This window comes from Hyperolius riggenbachi, chromosome 12, assembly GCF_040937935.1.
Source record: "Hyperolius riggenbachi isolate aHypRig1 chromosome 12, aHypRig1.pri, whole genome shotgun sequence".
NCBI lineage: Eukaryota > Metazoa > Chordata > Amphibia > Anura > Hyperoliidae > Hyperolius > Hyperolius riggenbachi.
This window is the reverse complement of record NC_090657.1, coordinates 17154006-17166370: the sequence shown is the minus strand read 5'-3', so window position 1 is coordinate 17166370 and position 12365 is coordinate 17154006. Positions and strand designations below refer to the sequence as shown.

The 12365-nt window shown below is 44.5% G+C and overlaps 1 protein-coding gene across 2 annotated transcripts in view; it reads right to left on the bottom strand.

Moving 5' to 3' along the window:
• The window catches only part of CEP95 (centrosomal protein 95), an 88352-nt gene that overhangs the window by 22232 nt on the left and 53755 nt on the right, over positions 1-12365 (bottom strand). For both annotated transcript variants that reach the window (XM_068262241.1, XM_068262242.1), the window contains exon 13: positions 760-852. In XM_068262241.1, the coding sequence (XP_068118342.1) occupies positions 760-852 (93 nt within the window). The remainder of the gene's footprint in view (positions 1-759; positions 853-12365) is intronic.

The following is a 12365-nucleotide window of genomic DNA, read 5'->3' as shown; positions in this document are numbered from 1 at the left end:
GATGCCTAGAAGAGATCCGATACTTCTGGAGAAATGTTTGCTGAACATGTGTGAAGACATGGAGGGTGTTTTTAAAGCCTTGGCTACTCACTGGATAGCTAGTAGTAAGACTCATAGGTAAGGAGCTCTGAAGAGACCACACATGTGATATAACTGTCCCCTGATCCAATGGGGTCAGATAAGGGTCAGACTGGAGGAGGAGCATGTGTTGACCTATCATGGTGATAATCAGTAGCCACTTTTGTCTTTGGTGGTGCTCCACATTTATGCAATAAACAGAATAATAATAAGAGATTCGACAACTTTGTAACGTTATTGCCTGTTTTACTCCCAGTCTGGGCCTGGAGAGGTGCCATCCAATCAGCATGTCCGCCAGTCACATTGGGGGCAGGAGGGGCATCTCCAGGGTGGACATACACACAGGGGACAGCTTGGAAATTATTCTAGATGGCATTCTGGGATTGCAATGCTGACTCCCTGTGAAAATGTCAGATACTACTTGGCTGGACTGTACACCAGTCTGTGTTCTGTCCAAACTCCTCCCCATCCCTCTATCAATGGTAAGGAACTCACACTCTGCTGGCAGCTCTGTATTGTGTGCACAGATCTCTGGGAATGACTTATCTAAACCGGTGCATCATCAAATATAAGAATTTTGTGAGTAAAGGCATAGTCTCCATTCATCTCTACTAACAGTGAGGGAGGGAGACCCGGGGCTTTCATCCTCCAGTGTGGAGGAAGTGTTATGCAGTTACTCACGTTATCTTTCAGCTTGTCTTTCAGCTTTGACAGCTTTTCCTGCTCTGCCTCCTGGAAGTCCTGCAGCTCGTTCTGGTAAGCTCTGCTCAGCATCTGTAGAAGACAAGAGAAAGCTGAGCATATATCTGAATGTATCAATATAGTTCATTCCATAGGCTAAATAGGCCTGACTTACTAAGCTTCTCCTAGCTCAGACATGTCCAAAGTCCATCATGTCTAAATGTGGCCCGCCTAGCCTTTTCTGGTAGCCCCCAAAGCTCTTTACAGTTAATAACATGTGGCCCACAGGCCGTAGCTGCAGTGCTGCATGCAGGGGGCACCTTGTGTTGCTTCTCTGCCTCCCCCTTTGCTCGCTTGTAGGTTATCAGCTACCACTGTAGCAGTAGCAGCCACTAATTAGCAGCTGCCACTGTGCCAGCAGCAGTAACAGCCAGTGATTAGCAGCTGCCACTGTGCCAGCAGCAGTAACAGCCACTGATTAGCAGCTGCCACTATGGCAGCAGCAGTAACAGTCTACTGGTTAGCAGCTGCCACCATGCCAGCAGCAGTAGCAGCCACTGATTAGCAGCTGCCACTGTGCCAGCAGCAGTAACAGCCTACTGGTTAGCAGCCGCTACCATGCCAGCAGCAGTAGCAGCCACTGATTAGCAGCTGCCACTGTGCCAGCAGCAGTAACAGCCACTGATTAGCAGCTGCCACTGTGCCAGCAGCAGTAACAGCCACTGATTAGCAGCTGCCACTGTGCCAGCAGCAGTAACAGCCACTGATTAGCAGCTGCCACTGTGCTAACTGCACACGGTATATTGGTTATTTCCCATGGACACCTTTTATTTGACAAAATATCACAAGCATAATGTACTTAACAGCAATCCGTAAAAATTGTGTTTAATTTCGGTAGTTCAGCCCCGTAGCACTCTCAAGAATGGCGATATGGCCCTTCGCCTAAAAAGTTTGGACACCCCATGCTTAGCTGAACAGAATTCTTACCTAGCAAGATTGAAATGGATTTATAAAAAGCAAGAGTTTGCTGCCCTCCGCTGGGTCATATCAAATCATAGTGGTGACTGTAGAAAGGCCTGTGAATTAGCAGCTTTGTAATGACTGTTGTATTCCTCAACCACAAGCCAATACTCTATGTGGGCAATGCTGGCTTTATAAAACAATAGGGATGTCAGAGCGGGTGCTCCACAACACTACAATCACACATCTGCTATTTGGCCCCGTTCACATTTACCAAAATCCGTGTGCGTTCTTTGCAAAACCGCAATCGCCACATATCTAATGTATTTCAATGGCAGCACATTTTGTTCTGCATTTATCTTTCCTCTGCATTTTTTCATGTGCCATTCTCGTTTAATGCAAGTCAATGGAAACGCAGAAAAATTGCATTTTGTGCAGAAATTATTTTTTTTTTTTGTAGTTAATCAGATACATTTTCAAGTATGCACAGAAAACTCGCAATATAAAAATTCACAAAAAACATGCACAAAAATCGCAAAAGAAAAATCAAAGGAAAATACCTGAAAAATCGGAAACCGCAGATTCGTGCATGTTGTAAATCGCATGCAGAATATGCAAAGAAAACTGCCAAGCTCTATGACAGGAAAACCGTGAGGTAATGACTTGGTTCCTTCTACACAGGCCCATGTCCCAGAGCTATAGGTGTCTAGAAGTGTTTATTTAGTCAGACAATGACAGGGTAAGGGACCTGTGAGACGCATGGCCGCACTTCCTGTTGGGCGAGTATGCAGCCACATCACGGAAGCTGTATGCATGGCTATGGGATTCGCTGCCACTCGCACCGAAAAATGGATGTCTATTTACTTCATATTACTACTTGGCTGATGCACACATTTTCTCTTTGTTGAAATCAGTATTGCATTTCTGTCCTTTGGAGGCAGGTGGTGAATGGCTTGTTCTAGGAGGTGAGAGCCCTGGAACAGGCTGTTTACGCCTGCCCCCCCCCCCCCCCGGAGTGTTGCGTGTGTGCTACTCCTGAGCCCTACAAGCTTGGGGGGCCCATGCTTTACTCCTTTCTTATGTGTCGCGCCCAGGTCATGAACATGCAGCAGAACGCAATGGTCGTTAAGGTAAGTGCCTGATTTTAATTTTGGGAGGTGGGTGCGGGCGGCCTTTCCCGACACTGGCCATGCTGGGGGGGGGGGGGGGGGGGGGGGTCGCCTGCACCTCCAACTCCGGGGTGCCGCAGTGTGGGTTCTAGGCAGTGAGAGATCTTGGGGTGCCCGCGGCCCCCCGGTTGTATGGGGGCATTGGGGAGCCTCCCCGTGGCGCCCCTGGATAGTGCTAATGTAGCATGAACTAATTCCCGCAGGGCAACCGCTTGGCAGTATTAGTTGTAGACCCTGCATATTTTGGCATGCGAAAGCAAATGCACATTTGCATAAGCGATGTCTTGTGATTAGCCAATTAGGCCAAATTTCCAAAGCCATATTTATCAGGTTCTGCTTGGTTGATGCAAACATATTTTCTTTGTTGAAATCATTACTTCATATTATACTGGCAACATTTTGTATTCATTACCATCAGATGAAGTTCCCTTAAAGGGGAACTGAAGTAAGAGGTACATGGAGACTGACATATTTATTTCCTTTTAATCAATACCAGTTGCCTGGCAGCTCTGCTGATCCTCTGCCTCTAATACTATTAGCCATAGCCCCTGAACAAGCATGCAGCAGATCAGGTATTTCTGACTTTAAAGTCAGATCTGACAAGACTAGCTGCATGCTTGTTTCTGGTGTTATTCAGATACTACTGCAGAGAAATAGACCAGCAGGGCTGCCAGGAAACTGGTATTGATTAAAAGGAAATAAATATAGCAGCCTCCATATATCTCTTACTTCAGTTACCCTTTAACCCTTTTTTTGTACCAGACGATTCTGGCCCCTTAATAGAGCTGCCCTTTACCTGTTTTGCTGTGTGACTACTGTGATTGGCTCTCAGTAATCATGAGATCAGGAGCCAATGAAATCTGCTCCTGACCGAGATACGGAAGCTCTGCTGTCAGAGCGAGTGGACTGCAGCGACGGTACAGCGGCATGCACGGCAAGCACGACGAGACTGTGCGGCATGACTCATTGAAATCTACAACCTGGCAAGGATAGCAGCAGCTCAAACAGGAGCAGATTCCATACATCAGGGTCCAGGGGTGGTTAAAGGATACCAGGGGTGAAAATAAAGTGTTCTTTTACTTACCTAGGGCTTCTTTCATCCCCCGTAGTCTTGTAGGTCCCTCACTGTCCTCCTGATCCTCTTGATTCGCTGTGTTTAATGCCTGAAGAAGTGGGATTTATACCCATGAAACGCGTCGCAGTGTTCCTTGGAGTATGTGAATAAATTATCGTTGACTTTAATCGACAGCATCGTGTCTGTTTTAGGTCGGTTGGTCCACCACCACCACCTAGATTTTTTAAACCTTTTAGTATCTTTTATCCTACTGGCGCCTCTGTACATTGATTTATACAAGCATATGCAACTTTTCCAAATTCTGACAATGTTTCCAATTGGACATCAAACAGAAGTGGATGGAAAGGTCATACACCCTGAACACGAGCCAGCATTTCAGTCAATATTTTCTAGCATGTCTAATCTGCTTCAGATTGAGACAGATACACTTGGAATTGGACGCTGGCAATCAGTAGGCTGCATAGTACAAGACACGACAAATAACTTTTATATCGCGCTTTTCTCCTGGCGGACTCAAAGCACCAGAGCTGCAGCCACTAAGACACGCTCTATAGGCAGTCGCAGTGTTAGGGAGACTTGCCTAAGGTCTCCTACTGAATTGGTGCTGGCTTACTGAACAGGCAGGGCCGAGATTCGAACCCAGGTCTCCTGCGTCAGAGGCAGAGCCCTTAACCATTACACCATCCAGCCAGTAGGATCTGAAGTGAAAATTGCACAGTTTGTACCAGGCCTTCTAGTGTGGGATTTCCTGGACTGCCACCAGCAGATTTGTAGATGTCTTCCTTTACTGATGAGGTGTTATTTGATATTACCACCTGGTGGAGCAAGAACTCCCTCATCTGTTATCACCAATAGATGGAGCATGCTTACCATTACAAGGAAAATAACATGTTATTTGTTCTCACCACTTGATGGTGCATACTTACCTTTACAGGAAACAATAACTAATGTGTAACCTGTTATCACCACTAGATGGAGTATGCTTACCATTACAGGGAACTAAAACGAATGTGCTACCTGTTATCACCACTATATGGCGCATGCTTACCTTTTACAGGGCGCAACAACTAATGTATTACCGCTTATCACCACTAAATGGAGCATGCTTACCATTATAAGGAACAACTAATGTGTTACCTGTTATCACCACTAGACGGCACATGCTTAGCATTAAAAGGAGCAGTACCAGAGAGTTATCTGTTGTCACCACTAGATGGGGCAAGCATACCTTTACAGGGAGCAATAACTAATGTGTTACCTGTTATCACCACTAGAATGAGCATGCTTACCATTACAGGGAGCAATAACCGTGTTACCGTTTATCAGCACTAGATGGCGCATGCTTACCATTACAGGGAGCAATAACTAATGTGCTATCTGTTATCACCACTAGATGGAGCATGCTTACCTTAATAGGGAGTAATAACTAATGTGACATCTGTTATCACCACTAGATGGTGCATGCTTACTATCATAAAGAGGAATAACTAATGTGTTACCTGTTATCATCACGAGATGGCGCATGCTTACCTTTTACAGGGAACAATAACTAATGCGTTGCCGTTTATCAGCACTAGATGGCGCATGCTTACCATTATAAACAACAACAACAAATATATTATCTGTTATCACCACTAGATGGAGCATGCTTTCCTTTACAGGGAACAATAACTAATGTGTTACCTGTTATCACCACTAGATGGGGTATGCTTACCTTAATAGGGAGCAACAACAAATGTGTTACTGTAACAATTATTGGTGTCAGCACGCAGAGAGAATCTGATTATTGGTGATCTGCAGTATCACCAAGAATACAGATATATACCTGATTATTGATGATCTGCAGAATCACCGAGAATACAGATATATGCTAACCTCTGGACACCTGAAGCGTGTAAGTGTTTGGTGTAACAGTAGTAATTGGACCACCGGGGTAGCAGGTGGTCCAATGAGTAGAGACAGACTCTACTGCAGTCAAGGACTCCAGGAGAAGGAGACCCTGACTGATTTTGCAGCAGTGCCCCCTCTGAGGAGCAGGGGCCCCTGCAGGAAGGCTGAGCATCCAAGGGGTGGGTGACAGCCAGAAAGGTCGGGCAGGCCGGGTCAGCAACACACAGACAGATAAAGTACAAAGACAGAAAGCTGATTCGGTATCCAAGGCAAGCAGGGTTTGGCAACGGAATATCAGAAGTGCAAGGTACCGAATCAGAGATCAGAAGAATAGTCAGGAAAGCAAAGTCATAACAGATATCAAACAATGCCTAGTCTGGGTGTGTGACGTCCGTGGTCTCTACACCCTGGAACTAGTCTGATGTATAACAGAATGATGACACAAGTTCCGTAGTCTGGGTGTGAGGTCCGTGGTCTCTATACCCTGGAACTAGTCTGATGTATAACAGAATGATAACACAGGTTCCCTAGTCTGGGTGTGAGGTCCGTGGTCTCTACACCCTGGAACTGGTCTAAGGAATAACACAGATGATACACAGTATTCCTAGTCTGGGGTGTGAGGTTCGTGGTCTCTACACCCTGGAACTGGTCTAAAGAATAACACAGATGATACACAGTATTCATAGTCTGGGGTGTGAGGTCTGTGGTCTCTACACCCTGGAACTGGTCTAAGGAATAACACAGATGATACACAGTATTCCTAGTCTGGGGTGTGAGGTCCGTGGTCTCTACACCCAGGAACTGGTCTAAAGAATAACACAGATGATACACAGTAAACTGGCTAAGTGTGGATTTCCAGGTCCACCTGGTTCCACCACACTAAAGGATCTGACTAAGGTCTGAGTGCTAACACATAGGTATTCGCAACGCCAGACAACCAGCAACTGAACAGCAAGATATATATATATAGTAAAGCGCTCCACAGCGCCGCCCAGCTTCCATCAACCAATCTTTTGCTGAGCTGGGGTCAGCTGACCGTCCCGATCAGCTGACCCTTCTCCTATTGGCATAAAGAGCCTGTCTTACGGCGCGCGTGCGTAGCTCTCCATCTGTGTGAACTACTAGGTCCAGACAAACCAGAAGCATGTTGCTGAGGGGAAACCGCCGCTCCGTGCGCGGATTCCGCCGCCTCACTGCCAGAACGCGCGGCGGTTTCTCCGCAATCCGTCACAGTTACCTGTTATCAGCACTAGATGGCGTATGCTTACCATTACAGGAAACAATAACTAATGTGATGTCTGTGAGCACCACCAGATGAAGCATGCTTACCTTTGCAGGAAACAATAACTAATGTGTTACCCATTATCACGGCTAGATGGCGCATGCTCACCATTACAGGGAGCAATAACTAATGTGTTATCTGTTATCACCACTGGATGGCGCATGCTTACCTTTACAGGAAACAATAACTATTGTGTTACCCATTATCACCACTAGATGGCGCATGCTTAGCATTTACAGGGAACAATAACTAATGTGTTACAGTTTATCAGCACTAGATGGCGCATGCTTACCATTATAAAGAACAACAACTAATGTGTTACCTGTTATCACCACTAGATGGAGCATGCTTTCCTTAACAGATAACACATTAGTTATTTTTCCCTGTAATCACCACTAGATGGAGCATGCTTACCTTTATAGGGAGCAAGAACAAATGTGTTACCTGTTATCACCGCTAGATGGTGCATGCTTACTATTACAGGGAGCAATAACTAATGTGACACCTGTGATCACCACCAGATGGAGCATGCTTACCTTTATAGGGAATAATAACTAATGTGACATCTGTGATCATTACTAGATGGCGAAGGAACAACTAATGTGTTACCTGTTATCACCACTAGATGGCGCATGCTTACCTTTACAGGGAGCAACAACTAATGTGTTACCTGTTATCACCACTAGATGGTGCATGCTTACCATTACAAGGAACAATAACTAATGTGTTACCTGGTATCACCACTAGATGGAGCATGCTTTCCTTTACAGGGAGCAATAACTAATGTGTTACCTGTTATCACCACTAGATGGCGCATGCTTACCTTTATAGGGAGCAACAACTAATGTGATATCTGGCATCACCACTAGATGGAGTATATTACCTTTACAAGGAGCAAGAACTAATTTGTTACCTGTTATCACCACCACTAGATGGCGCATGCTTACCTTTACAGGAGGGCAATAACTAATGTGTTACCTGTTGTTACCACTAGATGGTGCATGCTAACCATTACAGGGAGCAACAACTGATGTGTTATCCATTATCACCGCTAGATGGTGCATGCTTACCTTTACAGGGAGCAATAAGTAATATGATACGTGTTTTATCACCAGTAGATGGAGCATGCTTACCTTTACAGGAGGGCAATAACTAATGTGTTACCTGTTATCACCACTAGATGGGGCATGCTTACCTTTACAAGAGGGCAATAACTGTGTTACCTGTTATCACCAGTAGATGGCAGATGCTTAGCATTAAAAGGGGCAATACTAATGTGTTATCTGTTATCACCACTAGATGGGGCATGCTTACCTTTACAGGGAGCAATAACTAATGTGTTACCTGTTATCACCACTAGATGGGGTAAGCATACCTTTACAGGAGGGCAATAACTAATGTGTTACTTGTTATCACCACTAGATGGCACATGCATACCTTTACAGGGAGCAATATCTAATGTGGTTTCTGTTATCACCACTAGATGGCACCTGCTTACCTTTACAGGGAGCAATATTGAATGTGATATGTGTTATCACCACTAGATGGGGCAAGCATACATTTACAGGCAGCAATAACGAATGTGTTACTTGTTATCACCACTAGATGGCGCATGCTTACCTTTACAGGGAGCAATAACTAATGCGCTACCGCTTATCAGGACTAGATGGCGCATGCTTACCATTACAGGGAGCAATAACTAATGTGATATTTGTGATCAACACTAGATGGAGCATGTTTACCTGTATAAGGAGTAATAACTAATGTGACATCTGTTATCATCACCACTAGATGGCGCATGCCTACCATTATAAGGAACAACAACAAATGTGTTACCTGTTACCATCACTAGATCACTAATTTGTTCTGTTTTCACCACTAGATGAAGCATTGAGTTTCAAATAAATCTAGCTTGTGTGCAAATTTCACTCAGCTTGGAACTGGGCCAATCAGGAAACTCATCTGACTGGCTTAGTTCTAAGCTGAGTCCACCATGCATTCAATCTGATTGGGAGCTGGTATCACCTCTGTTTCCTGTTTACAAATAAGATCAGGAAGTGCTGAACCTCCATGAGTTTTCCAGGTAAGGTGCAGATGTAAAGCACAATTACTATTCAAATAAAGCTGTTCATCCTAAACTAAATTCAGCGCAGAAACAAGAGTTCAATTCTTAAAAAGGAAGCATGAAATGAGAGGTATAGGGAGGCTGCCATTCCTGACCTTTTTATTAATAATTTTTACTTTTGCAGTACACGCTTGAGACTAATGTTGGCCGATATTGTGTTGACAAGGCGGTACAGGCTTGCACCGCGTTCTGTCACTAGGGAAGGCAGCAGATTTCCGATGTGCAGCGCAGGACAGACGGGGCATAGCGCAGGAGTAAACAGTGCAGTCATGCAGCATCTGGGTGAGATGATCCGCCACAATGGATCTCTCACTGATGTATAGGACGCACCGTGCACACACTAGATACTCTTATCTTTAGCAGCAGCTTTGGCTGCGTTTAGTGTGTGTATGGACCTTAAGGCCTCTTTCGGATGGGAGCCTGAACTGTGCGCTTGTCGAGTAGTTCAGCGTCCCGTCTGCCGCACATCAGAGCAATTTAAATGCAACCGAATTGCAGCGGCTGTAACGCCACGTGTATCAAGCGCTGATACGCCGCTGATGATGGTACTGTTACCAGGTTGCAGCTGCGCTCAGATGTGACTCCATGGGGGATGGCACCTGTCCAGCGCCAGTACAGAGTGTTAGGAAGCACTTGGCCGATGCAGGAGAGTGGCTGACAGACAGGGAGTTCACCACCTGTCAGTTGCCTGTCTGAAAGAGGCCTAATACTGTATTATGTACCGAGAACCCCTATGCATAGTGTATATTCTGACTCCACTGGCAGTGTGCTTATTCCAAGACCCAGCTGAAGCCAATAGATCTGCAGGACAGCCTAGAACTAGAATTTCCTAAAAACTGGGAGCACACTAGGTAGTGCAGAAAAACATGCATTTTTATTTTTTGCTGAATTTTTTTATGTTTTGCATTTGCGTTTTTTATTCATTTCCCCAATGAATGGAGTAAAATACAGTAATTTTTTTTTTTTTTTTTAAAGGCATCAAAAACAGATGTAAAAATGTTTTACATGCGTTTTTGAAAATTATGCAAGTTGTGAATTTTTAAAAAATGCACAATGTAAAATGCACATATATACGTTTTTATCTGCGTTCATTTGCAGCTAATGCCAGTCTACTGGCTGCATGTAAAAACACGTTTATTTGTTGGTTAAGAGGTTTTATTCTCCGTTTCAGTTAATATATACATTTTTAGATTGTGGAAACCTACATACAGTACGATATCCAGTTCTGCCATCAGCTGGTTTCAGAGTCACTATACAATCCTATACAATACAATAACATTTCTATAGCGCTTTTCCCCCATAGGACTCAAAGCGCTTAGGGCTCGTTTCCACTGTTGCGGTGCGGAATCGCCTGCATTCCACCGCAGACAAAAATCGCATGCGGGTGCGATTCCGCATGCGGTTTTTGCCGCAATTTCGCATGCGATTCCGCATAGGTACGGGTATGTGCGAATTTAACCATGTCACTGCCTGTGTAAATTAACATTATACCTATGCAAAATTCATGGCAAAAACCGCATGCTCAACCCGCATACGGTTTCCCTATTTAAAAGCATTAGCGCGATTCGCGTGCATGCCTCTTGCACACGAAATCTGACGGCTCTGCCGTGCAGATTTCTGCCGCACAAAAAAAAAACGCTCCCGCAGCCGCACAAGTGGACAGCCCCATCCACTTGCATTGCCTATGCGGACACCGCATGCAGATTCGCTATAGTGGAAACGAGCCCTTAGGCTCTCTCAGATTCAGTAATCGGTAGTAGGATGAAGTATTCACTAATGCTGGATCCACACCATACACATCCACACCATACAATTTTTTGGCCGATCGATTATTTCCAGCATGTCCGATCTGAGAATTGTTTATTTTTTAAGCGATTTTATAACCGATTTCTGTTTGTTTCTACAGAAATCGGTCAGAAAATCAATAAAAAAAATAATTTGATTCTCAGATCGATAAATAATCGATCGGGTATGTAAATCGGCCGAAAAATTGTACAGTGTGGATCCAGCATAAGACAAGCTATGTGGATGTTGGCTTAGCCAAAAGGATAAGATAATGCTTCATATCTGCCAGACTTGATCATTATGATTGAATCGGATGGATATAGATACCAACAAGCAATGTAAGGGCTCCCTTGCACTGCCAACTACTATTAGATTTGTAGATAACTATGGCTAATGGTGTTGTGGTTTTTCCTACTGAGCACGGCCAGGTAGCTGGGTCACTTCTGCTTTAGTATCATACAAGTGTCAAGATAACCAGGCCTCAAACCCACCAGCAGCCTTTTCTAAGCACTGGTGATTTTAAAAGCTCTTGCTAATGTAATGCTATGGGGGATTTTTTTTTATCAAATCACATCCCTCTGGTGGGATCACACCCATAGCATTACATTAGCAAGAGCTTTTCAAATCACAAGCGCTCAGAAATTATGTACTGCTAGTGGGTTCCAGGCCTCAGACTGAGGGCTGAGTCACACTACAAGAGCTTTTTAAACACTAGAGATTTTAAAAGCTCTTGCTAATGCAATGCTATGGGAGCATTTTGCTAAGGGTTGCTGCACACTAAGGCTAGAAACCCACTAGGAGAGCTTTTCTGAGCGCTTTGTGATTTGAAAAGCTCTAGCTAATGTAATGCTATGGGTGTGATCCCACTTGAGTGATGTGATTTTATAAAAATCCCCCATAGCATTGCATTACCAAGAGTTTTTTCAAATATCACTCACGCTTACAAAGCGCTCCCAGTGGGTTTCTGGCCTAAGAGCGCTTCTGAGCACTTTTAAAAATGCTAGCGCTTTGAAACGTAATTTCGTTGTGTTACACAATGACAATAAAGTGAATTGGCGAATGTATTTGAATGGGATGGATCACACCAGAGCGATGTGATTTTCTCCCAAATGCAAACGCGGGTCCTGCAGCATTTCTGCTGATTTCTGAGGCGATTCAGCCTCAATGTTAAGTATAGGAAAGTGGAAAATCGCTCTGAAAAGCGCTAGATCAGATTGATTTTCCAAGCATTTGTGTTACAGAAGATGTTCAGTTCCAGCTCTACTGTAACAAAACGCTCCAAAAATCGCTACGGCACATGCCTAGAATCGCTCTGAAAAA